Source organism: Callorhinchus milii, unplaced genomic scaffold (assembly GCF_018977255.1).
Source record: "Callorhinchus milii isolate IMCB2004 unplaced genomic scaffold, IMCB_Cmil_1.0 Scaffold2, whole genome shotgun sequence".
NCBI lineage: Eukaryota > Metazoa > Chordata > Chondrichthyes > Chimaeriformes > Callorhinchidae > Callorhinchus > Callorhinchus milii.
Window position 1 is genome coordinate 83,747,571 of NW_024704743.1, and position 21,247 is coordinate 83,768,817.

Below are 21,247 nucleotides of genomic sequence, written 5' to 3' on the forward strand. Positions count from 1 at the left end.
TGGCTTTTTGTGCGATATTGGTCTGTGTAAATTGACTGCCATGCTCACCTACAGAACTCACTTTTTACAGCAAATCCCATAAAGCACTTCACGATGTCCTCCTGACATGAAAGGTGCTATACAAGGATACAAATACAAGGATTATTAATTCTGATTCACTCACACCCTTTTCCCCATTGCTATGGAGTATTTAATCATTTAAGCCAATTGTAATCATTAATCCTTGACCAAAAGCCTATGCATACTAGATGTGCTGTGTTAACAACAGGAAATTCTCTAAATGACACAAAAAGTAGAGTAAAGAACAGTTCTATTTTAAAACTACAATTTGGCAAAAATCAGGTGCATTTTGCTTTCTCAGTAGTTTTCCATTACAGTAATGGGAGTGAACTACTTAATTTTTTTATACAAAAAGCAGTATAAAACGCTGGATCTATTTGTTAATGAAAGTCATTCAGGGCAATTTGCCAGATAGGAAGACTGAAAATAAGAGACCCTGATTAACTGTACTGATGTCCCTAAAGATACATCTTCTCTCTCACGAAGAAGTTATTTTAATCCATTATTTTTTAATGGCAAGACCACATTTGAGAAAATGAGGTGTAAACACACACTATTTGCTGCTGTTAGAAACTTCTACACGTGGGATTTAGCATCACGAGTGCAGAACAAAATGTTCCTCTGGTACTAAGAGGGCAGCAATAGGTCTTTAGGGCACAGATGTGCTGGAGGAGTCAAAGAGTAAGAGGATCAATTTGTAGACCATTAGTTATGAACATGATTTGCTGCTGATAGCAAATGCTGAGATCCAGACTGATTAAGCAGATAGGGATAAAGAGTGGCAGATGAAGTTTAATGGATATTAAAGTAAGACAACACAAATTGGAACAAAAAAATGTGTACTCTATAAAGATCTGATCATTCGTATTGGTGCAGAAGAAAAGGAGCTAAGTGTATTCTCACTGGGAAGCAGAACCCTGGAAAGGGAATAGAATTAAATAGAATTGTACAACATGGAAACAGGCCAACTGGTCAGTGCCAGGCATCCAGGTTCTTAAACTTCGGATGGGTTGTGAATATGTAATGTAACTCATCCACTTGGCTTGGACAGTGCACATAAGCAAGAAGGTATGTAGGTGTAAAATGAACATGCCTTATGCAAACCTAGACTGTGGAAGCAATGTTTATCTTCCATACGTGCTGCATCCATTACACCGTGAAAATATGTTAGGAATGCGATTCACAATTACAGAGATTGGCACTAACTGAATTACTACATAGCTATCAGTTTGAAGGGGAGGGGAGTGAACTGACACGTGCTCTGAAGAGCCAGCCTCCAACAGCCCTGTCCTGCCATGCACAATTTGTTCCTTACAATCTCACTATAAAAAATGTTAAAGTACAGTGTAGGTGTTTGGGCGTCAGACTGCCTCAGTCGGTAGCACTCTCACCTCGCGTCAGAAAGGTTGTGGGTTCAAATCCTGTGTCAAATGACAGCATGAACAGTACAGTGCGTCAATCTGCATACGGCTATCTCTAGTTAAAGGAGGAAGTGAAACCACAGTGAGCCTATTTTTGTTATGACACTTATATTTGCATGAAGAAGAACTTCTCAAGGCCCCTTCCTGCACCCTAGAACATTTCTGGCACATGAAAAGAAATCTCAAGTCCTGCCCAGTAAGGAAGGAGGTGCTTACAAGTAAACACTCACTACACTTGACATCAATTACCTGTAAAGTGCTTTGTGATGTTTCAACATTATAGATGCTACACAAAATGGATGTAGTACAAGTTACTATATGCTTCATTAAGTAACTCTTAGATACAATCTACCATCTAACAGTTGCCTTGGTAGCAGAATTTTCCCTGTCAAGCACACATACATTCCAAGTATCTAGGCCGTCTGGTAATTGATTAGATGGTAGGTCTGTAAGGATTTATAACTGGAAACAGAGTGGGTCAACACTTCAGCTTTTGTTCTCTCAGTGCTACTACGACTGCAGAAATAAGAATTGTTTTTCTGGGGTGGAGGGGGCGGGGAGGTAAGAAGGGTCTCCTGCCTGAGCTGCCTTCAAGACTGAGTGCCTGGCAATGAGATATTGAAATTTAGTTGACTCTTTGTGGTGGTCTTGGTAGTCCGGTTCCAAGCCAAGCAGGTCTGCAGTACTCCAGGGCACTACTGGTGGCAGACCAGCCAGCCTGGATTGTAGGAAGGACTTGGAGAGGCATAATAGTCAATGGAGAACGGGATTCTTCTCCCTCAGCTCCTGTTAATCCTGCAAGCTAAACCCCGAACAGGTAAGCAGCAGGAAGCCTGCCAGGCAGGACTTTCAATAGCAAGCTGTGAGGTTGTGGCCGATTAGACTCCATCAGTACCCCAACGCAAACTTTGGGGCACCAAATTTTGGCTCTTGCCGACCTGTGCCTAATACTCTCTAGAATTAGGGAAGCAGAATGCTTACCTCCAAGGAGAGTGTGTGAACAGCAGAGGTGGGAACCTGTGTGGAATATAATGACTGATATGGACTTGTTGGGCAGAATGGCCTATTTCTGTGCGTATCACTCTGCATAACTCTGTAATCAGGTAGATGAAACATTAGTAGTCGTGGCAATGAATGAGCAGAGTGAAGAGGATGAGGGTTACAGTTTACTTCTACTTTCTGTCTTTTAAGGGCACTGAAATAAAATGGTAGACGTATGAATAAAAAGCTGTGTGGGAGGAGTAGAAGGAGAAGGATCTTTCCCAGTTTTAACTTTGTTTAAAAAAAGGACTTTTTTTAAAAGTATGTTTTAATGTACTGTTCTAGTACATTACTGCTTTACTGCTTTGTGTACTGTACTGTTTTCTAACAGTGGAAACAGTGGAATCCGCTTTTGCCGGATGTCGGGTAAATCGAACAAAAGCTCCAGAGCCGATTGATTTGTAATCTTAGCTGTTGTCAACGTGCCTCTTAACTTGGATGAAAATCTGGTTAATCTGGACAAAATGCTGTGCTGGTCGCCACTGAATGTATTCGCTTGTGTCTTCTGTGTGTCGAGCCTTCAGCCATGAGGATGTAGATGGGAGGAGTCAAATTGCGATTGACAACAGACTCCAGACATTCACAAGTGGCTGGAGTTGTGCTGTCAGTCAGTGAGGTGGCAGAGGAATAGGGAAGAACAAGGGAGGGAATATCGCGATTGATTGACAGCTGAGCCTCTTGTGAATGGTTGAAGCCCATTCATTCACAAGCTGCTGTGGGCAGTTAATCACCTACGCACCACTGCTGAATGCTCCCTTCCCGTCCAATGGGAACGGCAATGGGAGAGAGGAAGTCCCGCAGCTGCACCTCTTCTGGACGGGAAAGTGCTGTGTTTTGCAGCCAAACAAAAGTAAATCTATTTTACTGAATTGAGTGAGAGTATTTTAACTTTAACTGGTTAGTAAACATTGCTTCAAGTGGAATAACATTATTACATATTACTATACAGAGTGCCATAGCTCCTCTGCTGGATGGGAATGGCTAACCTCGGTCACCTTTTAAGTTGGACAAAATGTCCGTCCCGATTCGTTCAGCTTAATCAGCTTCCACTATATAAGTGGATGAGAAGTGGCAGTGGATTAATCCACTGTATAAGTATTTATCATCAATGAAATGACCTTAATGAAGAATAATCTACACAATTTGCAACTGTAATTTATCAACTGCCTTTCATATTACATATTGTATTGGCTCAAAGCGCTTAACACATGGAGTAACTCAGCTCAGGGTCAAACCTGAACATCAATGCCATCTTGTTCAGTCTGAGTGAGCAGCCAAGGATGAATCAGAGTCAAAGCACGTAGGTATTGGTGAGAACTAAACAAGATGATTGAATCTTGTTGACATTCAGTTGTAGCAAGGTTTGTTTAACCCAAGACCTAATGTCACAGTCTGAGAATCAAGGGTGTCGTTTAGAGGTGGAGGATTGGTGGCGAGAACACTGGAAATTTCCCGCCTTGGATAGTATCATAACATCCACTTGAATAGGCAGATGGGATCTCAGTTTAACATTGCATCTGAAGAACAGCTCGCTGCAATGCAGCAATCATCCAGAATTAGACACGAGAATCAAACTGAGCTCAAATTCCCTATAGTAAGTTTAAACCAACAATTCTGACCCAGTGAAAAGTATGCTACCAATTGAGCATCATTTAAAGAACACTGTATCACACTTACATTGCCAGCCTCGGAACATCTTAATATTGTGGAGTCCTGTAGTTCAGTGGTTAAAGCACTCACCTCGCAAGCGAGAGACCTGGGTTTGATTTCCTGCAGGGCGCAATCCCTCAAGAAAAATACCATAATATATTGGTCACTTCAATCCATGACAGTTTGTGGGACACTGCTGTGTGCAATTGGCTGCTGCGTTTCGCCCACAAATACACAGTCAATTCACTTTGCAGTATATTCTGTGAAGCGCTTTGAGATGTCTAGAAGACATGAAAAGCACTATATCAAATGCAAGGATTATTATTTTTTAGTACTCTCAACATTCAATTCATGTTCTTAACCATTTATACAACACTTTCACATCTTAATGTCTTTGTGTCAGCTTGGCTCAGTTGGTAGCACTCTCGCCTCTGAGTCAAAAGGTTGTGGGTTCAAGCCCCAGATTGGGACTTGGAATTTATCTTGTATAAGCTATAATAATATAATAATAATCCTTGCATTTGATATAGCGCTTATCATGTCTTCTCGACGTCTCAAAGCGCTTCACAGAATAGATTGTAGAGTTAATTGACCGTATATTTGTGGGCGAAACACGGCAGCCAATCGCACACAGCAGTGTCCCACAAACAGTCGTGGATTGAAAATGACCAATTTATTATTGTTTTGTTTTGGAGGGATTATTATTAGGTGTGTGGAGTAAGGAAACTTGCCCAAGGTTTCGCCCTGCCTGGAATTGAACCCAGGTGTCTCACTTGCAAGGCGTGTGCTCTAACCACTGAGCTACAGGACTCCATTGAGCTACAGGACTCCAAGCTGATACTCAAATGCAGTGCTGGAGGTGTGCTGTATTGTTGCATTGTTGGAAATGCCGTCCTTTGGATGAGATGTTAAATCAAGGCCCCATTTGCATGTTCAGGTGGACATTAAAGATCGCATGGCACTATTCGAAAAAAGAAGAGGGTTTCTCCTAGTGCCTTAGACAACAATTCCACAAATAAAATTAATGATTCACTTCATGGCTAATTGTTGGACACTGCTGTGCACAAATTGGCTGTCATATTTGCCTACAAAATACAAAGTCATTACACTTTAGAGTATTACCTGTGAGGCGCTATGAGACGTCCTCCCAACATTGAAAGGCACTATATCAAATCTAAGGATCATTATTATTATTAATAATAATAATTATTAATAATGATAAATCACTTTACAGACACTGTGCAGGGGAGGGTGGGAGACAGTTCAACAATGTAGGAGGGTGATCCACAGTATGTTGATGCAATGATTATCACATCACATTTTCCTCAATAATCACTAATTCAAGCTAGGATCACTGCTGCTGTCAGTAGCTGCAACTTTGAGCACAACTGAGTGGATTCTCCAGGTTGCTTTCTTTCTGTCAAATGTCATCACTACACCCATCTAAAATTACCCCAAGCACATTCCACTCAGTCCCTCTCTAGAATACATCCCCTTCCATGGTGAAATAGAACGAAGAAAAGTTATTGTTATCAACTGTGATATTTCCCTACACAGATTTTACCCAGCTGAATACTGATGGAAGGCCCCGATACTATCTGGGAATATCCCCTGTATTCCTGGTATTCCCTGATAGTTGTAGCTTCTTTTGCAACTCCACACCAATACATGGTAGGTACATACCAAAAACCTCATTCTCCTCTGGTGGATCCATGGTCAGGTTCAGTGGTGACTTGTCTTCGTTCCTGTTGTTGGGTGACTGAAAGGAAAGATAGAAGAATGCAGTTAGACATAATACATCAGGCAAACTGGAGTGAAAAATGAGGGACATGATCAGATAATTATCACCAGTGGTAATTTAATGGTAAGCTAACAAAATACCACCACCACCACCAACAAATTATACTTGTATAGCGCCCTTCACATTGGAAAGACGTCCCAACCAGTTACAAGATAACTCAACATATACCAGTGTTTGTTAGACCTGTTGTCTAACCCTTCTCAGGCCTGAAATCCAATCTCACGCTGGAGCCACCCTCTGACTTTCATTTGGAGGAAAGGCAATCTTGTCAGCTCTGGAATTCACCGTTGCAGCTTTTGAAGTACACAAGTGTGAATCACACTGGGCTTGCTCTCTTGTGAGGCTTAATCAAAGCTCGGGAATTCTGGATTGAGTAATTTTTAAATATTATGCAAGGGGCCATTTTATGATTGGTTCTTTAACAATATTAACCCCTCCCCCATATGCATGCATCAGGGAATGTGAACCAAACAAACCCACTTCAAGTCACTATGTATATGAATATTCAGCTCCATTTTTCTACTTAAATAATCTTAAATAACATGTTGGGTAGCTCATATTCAGCTTGGGTTGGATATTCTACCTTTTCCATTAACAGTATCTGGATATTTTGTGGGCAGAAATTGAAATACAATATTGCAAGTAGAGGACACAGTACAAGCGATGAGAAACAAACACAGCTGAAACTCAACTACAGTACATCTCAAAGGTCATGAAGAATCTAACATTACAGTATTAAATATCGTCGTAGTCATTCTGGCATCTGCGCTGACTTTGTGTAGCTATATTATTTCCGCATCATACAGGGATGAAAACAGAATTAAGACAGCAAGCGACTACAGAAATCAGGCTCATTTTTTTCACCAAGGAGGCTATTCAAAAATGCATGAACTAAGACTGTGTTCGTGGAAAAACTAATTGAAAGAAAATTCAAGGAAGTAAATGCAAACCCACATTTATTGTGGTTGGAATCTATCCCCAAATCTTTACTGAAACAATCTCCACCCCCACACCACCCAATTTACTCCCAAGGTGCGAGGTTCCAAGAAAATCATCCATTTCCACACTCAGGGTGTCAGATTACAGAAAACATGTCTCGTTTGACATGTCACAAATTTGTACTGTGAAATCTGAAGGAGTAGCTAGCTCAAGGGGTGGACACCATGGCTGCTGTATATTTATACGCGATGGCAACAAAAAGGCATAGATCTAATTAGTGTGTTACCAGAAACATAATCATAACAACCCTTACGTTTGATATAACCCTTTATCACGTTGCCAAACTGTCTCAAAGATTTTCACAGGATTTACTTTAAAGTGCTCGCCCTCTGAAGGTTGCCTATTAAAGTATCACATAACTTTTAAACAATCTACTATAATTTCTATTGTGCTGAGCTGTTCTTCAGATGAGACGTTAAACTGAGGCCCCATCTGCCTGTTCAGGTGGATATTAAAAGTCCCATGGCACTATTTGAAAAGAAAGGGAGGCTTTCCTGGGGTCCTGGCCAGCAATCCCCCAAATAAAATTGGTCATTTACTTCATGGCAGTGTGGGACATTGCTGTGCACAAATTGGCTGCCACATCTGCTTACAAAATACACGCTAACTACAAAATACTACAATAAATCCTGGATCACCAGTGACAACTTTAGACAAGCCAACCAATGTTCTTTACAGTATAGCTTGTGAGGCACTTTAATATGTCCTCCTAAAGTTAAAGGTGCTACGCCAGATGTAAGGGTTATTATTATCTATGCCTTTCGGTGGGGGGAGCAACTGGGTGTCTGACACATGTGGAAATCTATCGCCATGCTTAAGTGTATCCAAACCAGACCGAGAGTTGTGCATGCTACCTACACATGGAAATTCCCATGTTTGGAACGGAATGCACATTCTCTCCCCGGAGGTATGCTTCCTGCTTACCTAATTCTGGAAAGTAGTTGGTGCAGGTTAGCAAGAGCCAAGGCTTGGAAACCGCAGAGTGTGTGTTGAGCGTCTAAGCACAGAGTCTAACCAGCTAAATTATCTATGCCTTAAGTAATGGAACTGGAGATACTTACTATGTTACTATTTTCATTGAGGAACTAAGGAAATATTAAATACTGCAGGAACTCAGTTAAAACATTGAGACACTTCTAGCCTCAATTCTTTTGTGCTTAGATTGATCTTGTATCATACCTAAAACTGAAAATGTGTTCAATAAGTTTTTAGGAATTGAAAGTTCACTGTAGGATTTTTCCAAAAAAATGCATAGAAGACATAGAATGTGTCAATACAGAAACAGATAATTTGGCCTAATTAGTTCCTGTCAGTGTTTATAGTTCGCATGAGTCCTCATCCCTCCTAATCCCCTCTCTTATACCTGTCTTGGCAATGAAAACCTTTATTCCTCCATATGGATCTTTTGTAGTTTTACAAAGCCAGAGCTTTTTGTAAAACAGCAATGTAGTTAGTCTTGTGCTTCCCTATTTCAAGCAGTTTCAGTTCCCTCTATCGTGATAAGATTAACAATGAACAGTACCTTGCATCCAATTTACCAGACAACAAATGGAAACAAAATGGTGGCTTACAGTCTGCTTAGCCCAATCGGCTGATATAATAGGCTGGCAACAACAACAACAGCAACTTACATTTGTATAGCGACTTTCATGTTGGGAGGACATCCCAAGGTGCTGACATTTCGGATGTAAACTGGATGAAAATTCCTCCCCGAAATGTGAAACGTATTTTCTTCTACCAAATTCCATGGATCTCCAAATGCAAAATGCAAGTTGCTATGGCTTGCACATAATGTCCTCATGTATTTCCCTCCCCTACACAATCACATCACATTGCCAATCATCAGCAGGGGCAAGAAGCAAAGATAGAAGAGGCAGTTGGTGGAAAATAACGTACAAGTGCCTGTGGATCAACAACAACTTGCATTTACATAATGCTCTTCACGCGGGTAGCGGCTCGGAGTGCTTAAAAAAGTGGTGTGATTTGACGCTGAGCTGGAAAGAGAAGGGAAGTTACCAAAGGCTCAATCAAGGAGGAAGGTCTTCAAGTTTGATTTGAGGTCAGGCAAAGAGGGGATAAGACAGGCTCAAAGGAAATTGAATCTTTCCCACCATGGGCCAGTGAGCAACGACAACCACAACCTAAACACATCTCAAGTGTGGAGCATGGCTTTTTTATGGGGGGGTTACGCAAAGCTCACTGGTACAAAGTCAATGCAGTGTGAAATTGAAAAGCCACTGACAGTGCACAATAATAAAGAGACGGCAGAACTTGGGGCAATGTCTGCTGCACAACAGGGCATCTACAGACAATGTGTGAAGGGTGTTAATTAGACATTATCGCTGCTACCTCTCCCTCCTGGTCAGCTTGCACAGCTTGAACCTTCACAGACACGAATTGCTAAAGCATTCTTGGAACAGGACACTGGTGCATGCAATTACCAATTGATTTGAACATAAGAGGGCATGTCTGGATCTGTTGGGCTCAGGAGAATGCAGATCAGTATCTTGACTTTCGGAGAAGAAAAAAAGTGGGAAAGCTGAAAATCTGAAATAATTATATTCTTTGCATTTGATATAGTACCTTATCACATCTCGTGGCGCTTCACAGAAGTTTCTGTAAAGAGGAGTGGTTTTATTTGCAGATAAATGCAGTAATATTTAGCAAACAGTCAGGAAGTGAATGACCAATTTTATTTGGAGGGTTGTTGGCCAGGATACCGGGAGAACGTCTCTTCTCATTTTGAATCTTGCCATGTGATCTCTAACCTGAATAGGCAAGACAGGAGCTTGGTTTAACTTCCCATTCAAAGGTATCTTGAACAATGCAGGGACCCCTAGTACTGCATTTGAGTCTTGGCTTAGCCTATGTGAATTCAAAGTTCCGACGTGGAGCTTAGGATCCACCACCTCCTGTCTCAACAACAACAACAACAAGATTCCATTTATAAAGCGCCTTTCACGTCAGGAGGACGTCCCATCTCATCAGCGAGATTGGTACCAATTGAGCTAGGTTGACACAACAAATAAAACATAAGCACTGGAAATTGACAACATGTTCTGAAAGAGAACAACAGATTCATACCCAAAACTCTTGTTTAATTTTCAGTTCTAGTTTTGGCTTTCTAAGCACAGGCATACAAAGATTGAAACAATTAAGCTATTACATTACAGAAAGACTGGATTGGTGAACCAACCTGATAAACAGCCCATATATTAACCATACCTTTCCTCTGCTCTATGGTTGCAACATGAAACCTAGTTCTCTTCTCATGTTTCAATAGATATTAAATATCCCATGGGGCCATTGCAGATATTTGGGAGTTGGGCTTGGGGGGACTTGATGAGGAGATGATGAAGACTGGAGGAGGAGGTCCATACTGGTAGAGATTGTTTACTACTCAAAGTCTTTATCAATGTTACTTTTGCACAAGGTACTAGGAGTGGCCGAAATATAACCTGGAGTGAGAAAAGGAATGTTCCTTCTAATTGTCAGGTCTCTCTGTGAGTAGGATGTTTGGTATGTGACCTGACAGTTATGTCTCAGATGAAGAGTTCATTTTGTAGATAAGATTCTGTGTCCCATATATACTGACTTGGCAACAAATGCATCTAACACATGCCAGCACTCTGTGTAAAAGAATCCCTGTTTGAAAACAAACGAAATTTATCAACTATCTTGTTATACAAATCAGCCTAAATGGACTGCCTGGTAACTGGTACTACAAGGCATAGTCTTTGCTTTTAAGAATTCAATAAAGTATTTCTGTCAAATAATGTTCCAAGATTCAATGAACTACAATATTTAACGGCTTTGATTTGACAGGCGTCATTGGTGCCTGCTCACGCCATCTGCCTCCTGAAGTGACAGTCGCTTTGTAATACTGCAGTTTATATAATTTCTATGACATGTTTTTAGGCTCTCAACTTGGCTGCATTTCAATGAGACGATGCAATGCTTGGAGCTGGAACTGAGCTTGCCACTGGGTTTCCCAGTGATACTTGTATTGAATTAACAGAAATGCCGAGAATCAGGCAGCAGCTATCCTTATGGTCTGTGTCAAAGCTAGCTTTAGCTCTTTACTGGCACTAGCAAATGTTTCACAATTCAAGCTGGACTTTTATTTAGGAAATCCTGGGCGTCCCACTGAACTTAGGAAATTCCTGATGTGTTGCAACTGACTTTCTATATACAGGGTGACTAAAAGGTCATGTTAACTATCCTATTATCTAAAAAAAACATAATTTCTTTAAGACTTATTAGACATTGTAATGGTATCACGATTTATTGGTCACCCTGTGTAAGGAATCCCTAATGTGTCCCAATTGTCTCTTTATATGGAGAATCTTATATAGGGAATCCCTGGGCTTGTCCTAACTGACTCTCTGTATCTAGGGAATACCTGGATGTGTCCTGATGGACAATTCTGGATCTGCACCCAGAAAGTTCAGTCACTGACTTCACGTCAGTGGCAGCTGAGATCAGCATCTGAGTGGAGTTTTATCGGGTTACTGTGACACATCCAGGAATTTGGTGTCAGCCTGGCTCAACTGGTAGCATTCTTACTTCTAGTCAGAAGGTTCAAGCTCCATGTCGACATTGTCTAGGCTTGCACTCCAGTGCTGGGGAACAACTGCATTTTCAGAGGTGCTGTCCTTCGGGTGAGATATTAAACCGATCTGCCTGTTCAGGTAGACATTAAAGATTTCACAGTACTATTCAAAAAGAGAAGTTTCTTCTGGTTTCCTGGCCAAAAATTTTATTCTTGTTATCCTTGTTCCTATGTTTGGCAGTCGAAAAGAAATGCTGCAGATCTTTCCCTCTGGAGATCAAATGAGTAAATTATAGCGTATCATTGGGTAGCTTATCCATAAGAATGTTTGTTGAATATAGTTCTTTTCATTCCATGTTCTTTTTTTTCCTTAACACAAGAACAGCTAGGTACACAAATTGTGTACTGGTGGTTTGTTTTGTGTTAATCTCTGGATGTTGACAATGCTGGCAGGGCCAGCATTAATTACCCATTCCAGCGATAAGGACAAGATAAAGCTACCTTTTTTCAACTGGGCGGGGGTGGGGGGGTGGATTAGGGTTAGGAATCTTATGGGGTATGTAACATGCTACATGGGTGGGAGAAATTAAACCCAGAACAATATTTTCAATGCACCAAATCTCTTGGACAAGAGGAATCATGGGACCATGTCTATGAAGGGCATGTTAAGGTAAATACCTGAAAGATTTATTTACAAAGAAGGTAGCAGGCAGCTAGAAGAAGGGTGATTGAGGTCAGGTTGCTATAGAATAGAATCTTTACGAAGCACTGCATTTCCCATCTCTGTATTACTACAATGCAGATCCTGATCTCATGAGATAGGCATCTCAGATCTTGTTCTGAGAACTTGTATTAAATACTCTTTGGCTCCCGTCAAAGTCTTCTATCCTATGCGTCTGAACTCCTCAACCCCGCCCACCGGTTCTCCCTCAGACTCACCGAACCTGTGCGCAACTTAAGACGTTAGGTTCGATCCCCAGCTTTCCTTTCTGCCCCACGTCTGTTCCCTGACCAGAAACGCCTTTTTCCAACTCTGCCACATTGCTCGTCTCCGTCTGGACCTCACAACTGACGTAGCTGAAACAATGTATGTGAATAATAATTTATCTGATCCCCACGCCTTCGTCACTTCTCAGCTGGACTATTCTAATACCCTCCTCGCTGGTCTCCCCAGCTCCACCATACACAAAATACAATACAAAACTCTGCCGCACAACTCTCACCTGCACAAAACTCCGTACCCCCATCACACCAATCCTTTGCCAGGCTCCACTGGCTCCCAATTACCGAACGGATCGATTTCAAGATCCTCTCACTCATTTTCAAATCACTTGATGCCCTCGCACCTCTCTACTTATCCAACCTGCTTATCCCCCACTCCATCACCCGCTGCCTCTGCTCAGCTGGATCCGGCCACCTATTTGTCCCACGTGCCCTCCGTTCCACCATCGGTGGCCGTGCCTTCAACCACTAAGTCTCAAAATCTGGAACTCTCTCCGCCAATCACTCCGCCTTGCCCCCTCACTCCCCATCTTCAAATCCTGCATAAAGACCTTTTTGATCACGCTTAGTTACCTACCCCCTCCCTCTCCCCCTGGCTCACTATCAGACTCCGCCACTGCCAAGCGCTCCGGGACATTACCCCGTGTGAAAGCCAATATATGAATGCAAGCTGCTGTTGTTCTGTTTAGTACCATATTGTGGAAAGTATGGTACTAAATAAATTGTTAACAACTTACATTTATATAGCGCCCTTAATGCGGGTTAGCGTCCCAGAGCGCTAGAGCGGATAAATCCTTGCGATATCATAATTCTGTATTGCAATGCTCTCATAAGAAAAAAAACCCTCAGGCCTGAAGCAATTCTTAAGCAATCATTTCATGGAGCAATGATTCCCAGAAGCCTGTCTGGATGCACTGAGAGAATGTTTCTTGGCTGCTTCTCCTCACCTCAGTTTATGTATGTGAATAATAATTCATCTGATCCCCAGGATAACTATCAGATGGGAACAGCTGGACGCCTCATTTGGGGCTGAAGTTGAATGTAAAAATAATCATTTTCAGGCTTGTTGAATGGAATCAAAGGAGACAAATATCACAGTCCTACTTCCCTGCACGTATTCAAACAGCTGGCAGCCACGAATCTCGTGCTGTTCTGTATCTATAATTTTCGGTGGATTAAGTCCATTTAAATATTGTTTGCACTGATATGGGGAGGCAAACAGTAAGCCAAGGAGTACATTACTACCATAAATCATAAATAATAATAATATTATTATTATAAATCATAAATCAGTAAGAGTAAAACAGTCTAGGTGCAGTATATATTTGGGTCAAATCATTTATTTTAGCAACTAAAACAAGACACTCATTTCTCAGTAACTATTCTACTTGGGGAGGGAGTAAGTGGTGGGATTTCTTGAAATGAGCTGTCATTACTGTGATGTGCTTGGCAGCAGTATGTTGGAATCGAGTCACTCCTTTGTGGTGGTGTCAGTAGTCCTGTTCCTGAACCTCTGCAGTACTCCAGGACATTGCTACTGACAGACCAGCCAGCCTCGCTCATCAGCAGGATGTGGAGGGAAAACTAGTCACTGGGAACAGGGATTTTTCCCACTCAGCTTCTGATAACACTGCAAGCTGCAGCCCAAATAGGTGAGGGTGGTCCCAGCTGTACAAGTAGCAGGAAATTTGCCAGACAAACATTACTTTCAATGGTAATCTATGTGCTTTTAGCTGCCTGAACTCCAGCAATATCCCATTGCACACACCAGTCTCCAGGATTGGCTTTTGGCAATCTGCACCTAATATAGAATTAGGTAAGCAGGGTATGTCATTGCGAGGAGAGAGTTCGAAATACAAATTCTACTTACAGAACGCCTTTCACAGCAAGTTCCAAACACTTCTAAGTTCCAGACATACGATGGCATGTGTAGTCACATGTTGGTGGCATACATATTTAAGACTCTCAATCTCATTTGGATGCACTTAAGCATGATGATAGGTTTCCACATGTTTCAGACACCTGGCTGACCATAAAAAATTCTTAAGCAAAATAATTCTCATCCTCCCTGAAAAAGAGAGATGTTTTCTTGTGTAGGTTGTTTCTTGTCGACAGATGCTATCTTTGGCAACCTAGTTTTTCTTAAAATAATTTATCACATATATGCAGTTTGTGGGGTTGAGGCTGCTAGATATTATCGTAAAACAGTGTATGTAAACAGGCGGGGGAGGGGGTAGAGAGGGTGGGGTGCAGGGAACCCACCATTTCCTGTTATGCTAAAACAACAAGATCAAGGCTTAATAATTTAAAAACATTCATCTTTGATTTAAATTACAGGTTTAATTTTTTTAAATTCAGCAGCTTCTGCTGGACAAGCATGGACACAACTTTATTAAACAATATTTCTACAAAGTGTAGCGAGACTAGAGTGACATCTCTTCTCAGGCACAACAATAATAATAATAATAATCCTTCCATTTGATATGTTTTTCACGTCAGGAGGACGTCTCAAAGCCCTTTGCTATAAAGCGACTGTATATTTTGTAGGTGTCGATTTGCAGACAGCAATGTCGCCACAAACAATAACGTACATTTACTGTATGATGTGCCTTTTGTACCTCAGAGCTCTGAACAGCCCTGAAGTGAACGGTCGATTTAAATTGGAGAATTGTTGGCCAGGACACTGGAAGAAACTCTTCCTCTTTTTTGAATAGTGCCATGGGATTTTTAATGTCCTTCTGAACAAGCAGATGGAACCTCTGTTTATCATCTCATCAGAAGGATGGCTCTGCCAATATTGCCAACATTGTAACACTGAATTGGAATCAGTCTAGTGAATTCAAAGTCCCACTCAGCTCCTGTTAACCCTGCAAGGCAAAGTCATTATAGATAAAGTGGTGGAAGTTGGACAAGCAGCAGGAAGTTTGCAAAACAGTGCTTTCAATGCCAAGCTAGGTGGTTTTAATGGTCCTTCACTCTTGCCAACCTGTGTCTTGGGTTTCCGCATGTGTCAGTCACCCGGCTGACCAAAAAAAAGGTGAGGCTGATCGGGAGCAGGGGATATGAAGCAGTGTAACATCATTGCAACCTTCCTACACAATACAACTGCAGCATGCCTACCAATGTGTGAAGTGCAAAAACAATCCTACTAGTCATTTTTATTGCATGAGATAAATGCAGACCAATGTAGATGAATGCAACCGGTTCCTCAATTTCTGCTGTTCTGAAAGCAGATCTGGTCCAGCATTGGGAAGAAAGCAAAGCTCTGTAAATGGCCATCAACTTTTTTGGAGCCTATTATGTCACTTGAAAGCCTGAGAGTATCATACTGCACAAACAGCTTATCATTCTCATCATAGTGGGGAAATGTAAATATTTAGTCCCATCGCTTTTGTTCTTTAGAGCGTCTCCGGTGACTCTGAGACATCACAATAACAGGCAGCTAATCTTTTCTATTTAACACACAGTACTATCAGGTTACAAATAGATTTTTTAAAAAAACCTGTTCCACCATAAAGAACACGTAGCTATACAAAGTAAATTGGATAGAACATGTTTAGTTATGTCTGTATGAAGGATGTATTAAGTATTTAATGCAAGCCATGACATACTGTAAATAAAAATGGCTTGTGATTTTACTGTGAGGGAAATAGCAGGGCTTCAGAACGTGGGTCAAACTAATTGTAACCTCGAGCTCAGGCACTTGCACTCGGTTGTTTTTACACTACCTAACCACGTTCACACGGGGAGCGGCGGCAGGACAGCGCGGGGGGCCGGGGGGTGTGTGGGCGGGGAGAGGTGGGGCGGGGGGGGGGTGTGGAGGCGGGGGGGGAAACCGCTGACCTCATAGTTTAGTTTCAGGAGTGTGCGCGCGCAACACACACAAAAAAAAACCCTCTGCGCCCCCCCAGGGCTCGCATCAGGGACCACCATGGTCCTGTCGGGTTGGCTGCCCCAGCCCCAGCCTATGGGCTTATGCCATCCACCTGACCGCTCGCTCCCTCCCGGTCCCCGCATGCGCATTATGGCTGCCACTCTGACCCTCACCCCCTCCCTCCCTCCCCCCTCTGCATCTCTCACGCTCTGTCCTCCTCTCTTTCCATCCTCCCACAACCTCCCTCTGTTCCAGTCTGGGAATCCTCCGCCGGGCTCACCGTGGCACTCGGCGTTGGCTGTCCAGCAGCAGCCACACCGACTGCCCCATTCCCCACCACACTCGCCAGCCACCCCGGACACAGACCCGAGAAGCCAACCTCTCCTCCCTCATCCCCATTCCCCCCACCCCTGCCTCACAACCTGAAACCCCTTCCTCCCCACACACCATTCTGTCACCCGCTCCCTCCACATCGGACTATAATACGTCCGCTCCCTCTGTAACAAGGCCCTGGTCATCAACGATCTCATCCTCGATGAGAGCGTTGACATCATGGCCTTAATGGAAACCTGGCTTACCCCAAGCGACACCTTCCCCCTCACGGAGGCCACACCACCCGGCTACACCTCCCACCACATCCCTTGCCCCAACCGGCGTGGCAGTGGTCTAGCCCTTAGCTCAAGGACACCACTTGCCCTATCCCCCTACTCCTCTGGCTCTTTCCCCTCTTTTGAGCACCTCACCCTCTCCCACCCCTCCTATCTCTCACTCAAAATCCTCCTCGTCTACCGACCCCCTAAATCCTCTCCCACCATCATCTGCGATATTTCTACCCTACTAACATCTCTCTGCCTCTGCTCTGATCGCCTCATCATCCTGGGCGACTTCAACCTGCACTTCACCCCCTCCTGCTCCATCTCCTCGGACCTCTCCTCTCTGCTCTCCTCGCTCAACCTCTCCCTCCACATCAACTCCGCCACTCACAGTCAAGACCACCCACTTGATTTGGTGATCACCCGGGGCCTCAGTGTCTCGGATGTCACCATTACCGACAAGGCCGTCTCCGATCACCACTTCATCTCCTTCACCACCTCTACCTCTCTCCCCACCTCCACCAGACCCACTACCATCTTCTACTGCCTCTGGAAGAAGTTACCCCCACAATCCCTAACCGCTGCCTTGGAGTCCTCTGAACTCCTCTCCCTCTGGCCTTCATCCCTCACTGACCCCTCTTCTGCTCTCACCCTCCTCCACAACACCCTCTCCTCCACACTCGACACTCTTGCCCCCATCACCTTCCGTACTGTCTCTTACTCTCGCTCCTCCCCCTGGTTCACCACCCACCTCCGCTCACTGAAGAGGTGAGGGCCGCTGAACGCACCTGCCTCAAATCTGGCCTAACGGCCCACTGACAAATCTGGCTGGACCTCCTCAAAATCTACCGCTCCACTCTAGCCTCGGCCAAGTCGTCCTTCTACTCCATAATCCTGGATAATCCTGGAGGCGAAGAACAACCCCAGGCTTCTGTTCTCTACCACATCCCGACTCCTCCGTCCCCCCGCCACCCCGCGCAGGTCATCTCCTCCAACCTTCACTGCGAGGAGATGCTGGATTTCCTTGAATCCCAAATCAAGGGAATCCGCTCCGCGGTCACTGCCCCTCCAACTTCCACCCACCCCTTCCCTCCCACACTCCGACTCCTACCCATCCTCCCCTACACACCTTTGAACCCGTTTCTCCACCCTCTGTCACCAACCTCATCCTGTCCCTGAAACCCACCACCTGCTCCCTTGACCCCATCCCCCTCCACTCCTTATCTCTCAGCTCCACCTCCTTGCCCCACTTCTCACAGACATCATCAACCTGTCCCTCTCCTCTGGCTCTGTTCCCATTCCCCTAAAAACTGCCACCATCACTCCCACTTTGAAAAAACTCTCCCTTGATGCGTCGCAGCTATCAAGCTACCGGCCCATCTCCAACCTCCCCTTCCTGTCCAAGGTCCTTAAAACAGTTGTCGCCTCCCAGCTGCGCTCTTTCCTCTCCACCCATGCATTACTCGAACCCCTTCAGTCGGGTTTCCGTGCTGCCCATAGCACAAAACCGCCCTGGTCAAGGTCACCAATGACATCCTGACCATCTGTGACCAGGGCTCCCTCTGTCTCCTCGTCCTATCGGCCGCATCCGATAAGTTCGACCACGCTATTCTCCTATCAGCTTCTGATAGCAATAACCACTGCAATGCAGGCCACAACAGGAAAAACGTTGCTTGGTGGTAAACAGAATTGATAGTCGTTGAAAGTTGAGGTTACAGGACGACCGACAGAGGACTAAACTGCTAATTTTGAGAATAAAATTGGTCATTCACTTCAGGGCTGTTTGTGGGCCTTGCTGTGGATCTTTAATACACAGTCACTACACTTTATATCCTGTGAAACTCTTTGAGACGTTTCAATGACTGCTGAGGCGCTATATAATAATAATAATCCTTGCATTTGATATAGCGCCTTATCACGTCTACAAAATGTCTCAAAACTCTGAACAAATATACTTTTTGTGGCGAAACGCTGCAGCCAATTGCTCGCAGCTGTGTCCCACCAACAGATGTGGATTGAAAGTACCAATTTATTATTATTTTTTTGAAGAATTATTACCCTCGGAAAAGCGATCTGGCAATTGACTAACAACCGGGTTCCTACTTACTAAGTAAACAGAGACGTGTAGAGTAAAGAAACTTGCCTAACATTTTGCCCTGCCAGGAATCGAACGAAGCCAGGCAAGGATGTTACTGCTGAATCTGTCCAGTGACCTCTGCTGGAAATTGTACATTTGTGTACATCTAAAATTAGGTCTAATATATGACCTAGTTTCAGTGTGTAAAATTATTTTTCCTTACAATTTAAGAGCATGTCGAAATGTGAAAAATTCTTAAATTCACATTCAATTTGGAAGTCGTAGTTTTTCTTAAAGCAAAACGTTTTTTAACATCTCATTTTGTTTGGCAAGTAGGAAATGTGTGTGCGTGCATAACTTGTGGGGATCATGCGATGTGATGTGTACTCACTGAATCATTGGAGCAGCTGTTGTCTCAGTTTCTAATTCAGAAGGTAGTCATTGGTAGAGCGTGATACAACTGGCGACATAACAAAGTAATTGTTTCATACAGTAAGTGTTTTGCAACACACATGTACACATGTACCACCATCGACCCAATTTAAGATCACCTACTTTCCAACTTCTTCCACATAAGAAATGTCCTTGAACAATATTGGTATTTTATTCACCGAGATCAACCTGAGTGAGACGGCCCAGGAACTGCAGCAACAACACCAACAAATGACACTTGTATCGCGCCCTTCACATTGGAAAGATGTCCCAGCCACAGGACAATCAGGTGTTTTGGATCCGAGCTGGTAGTTGGGGTCAGAAGGGGAGGAGGGCAGGGGGGGTGGGGATGGGAGGGTGGCTGAAGACACGATCGAAGAGGAAGATCTTCAGAGGGGACTTGAAGGAAGCAAGAGAGGGGGTGAGGGCGAGGGATTGCGGGATAGAGTTCCAGAGTGTGGGAGCAGAGATGCTGAATGCCCGACCGCCAATGGTGGGGCGCGATGTGTGGAGGACCTGAAGCAGGCAGGTGCCCGCTGAGCAGCGGGAGTGGACAGGCTGATATGGGGCTATGAGGTCGGAGAGATAGGGAGAAGCAAGATCTTTAAGGTCAGACCCAGAGTTTTGTACTTGATTCTCTGAGGAATGGGGAGCCAGTGAAGCCAGTGAAGAACAGGGGTGATAGGTTCCCGGAGCCTGGTGTGGGAGAGGATCCGAGCTGCATAGTTCTGCAGTTTGTGGAGGGAAGAGTTGGGAAGTCCAGCGAGCAGGCAGTTTGCGTAGTCAAACAAGGATGTAATGAAAGCGTGGATCAAGGTCTCGGTGGGCTGCAGTGAGGGGCAGTGGAGAAGGTGGACAATGTTGCGGAGGTGTGGAAAGGCGGAACGGATCATGGCACGAATGTGGGGTTTGAAGGATATCTGAGGGTCGAAAAAGACATCGAGATTTCGGATTGGCTCAGTGAGGTGAAGAGTGCAGCCATGAATCGTGGTCGTGTCGGCTGCTGAGGTGAGAAGACGTTGCCGGGAGCTAAGCAGAATGGCCTCTGTCTTGCAAACATTGTGTTTGGAGGAAATTGGCTCTCATCCAGGACTTGATGTCAGACAGACAATTAGCCAGGACATCAACGGACCTGGAGTCGAGAGCGAAGCAGCGAGATAGAGTTGAATGTCATCCACATACATGCAGAAATTGACCCCATTCCTGCGGATGACATTGTCGAGGGGAGCATGTGATCTATTGTTACTTTTTAACATCTCATCTGAAGAACTGCACCTCCGACAATGCAGTGCACCCCAGCACAGTAGCATGACCGTTGGCAAATGTTTCCTGTTGCCTATCCCAGGGATGTTTACATAACAAAAACCTTTTTAAGGGCAAGAAAGGCCTGCCTCAGGGCTAACAAACATGTGCCCTTTTTACAAGAACAATAATTTTTATTTATATAGTGCCCTTCACATGGGCTAGAATCTTGGACCACTTAATAATGAAGTAGTTTGACCCCGAACTGGGGAGAAAGGAGAGGTTTCCGTAATTAAAATATTAAAATAAAAGATTAAAATATCTGTCAAGATCTAACAAACTTGAGGAAAAGGCTCGATTGTCTGAAAGATACTTTTCCTGTTTTGACGATGTTCAAAGCACTAAATACATTTAAGTTGTATTGCAGATAATTACCTTTTTTCTTTTTCTTTTCCTAATCTAACACTCTGCTGTTTTAACTCCGCTTTAAGTGTCAAAATGAA

The 21,247-nt window shown here is 43.7% G+C and overlaps 1 protein-coding gene across 2 annotated transcripts in view; it reads right to left on the minus strand.

Moving 5' to 3' along the window:
- Positions 1–21,247, minus strand: part of mbpb (myelin basic protein b) — a 107,635-nt gene that overhangs the window by 52,578 nt on the left and 33,810 nt on the right. For both annotated transcript variants that reach the window (XM_042332587.1, XM_042332588.1), the window contains one exon: positions 5,856–5,931. In XM_042332587.1, coding sequence (XP_042188521.1) covers positions 5,856–5,931 — 76 coding nt within the window. The remainder of the gene's footprint in view (positions 1–5,855; positions 5,932–21,247) is intronic.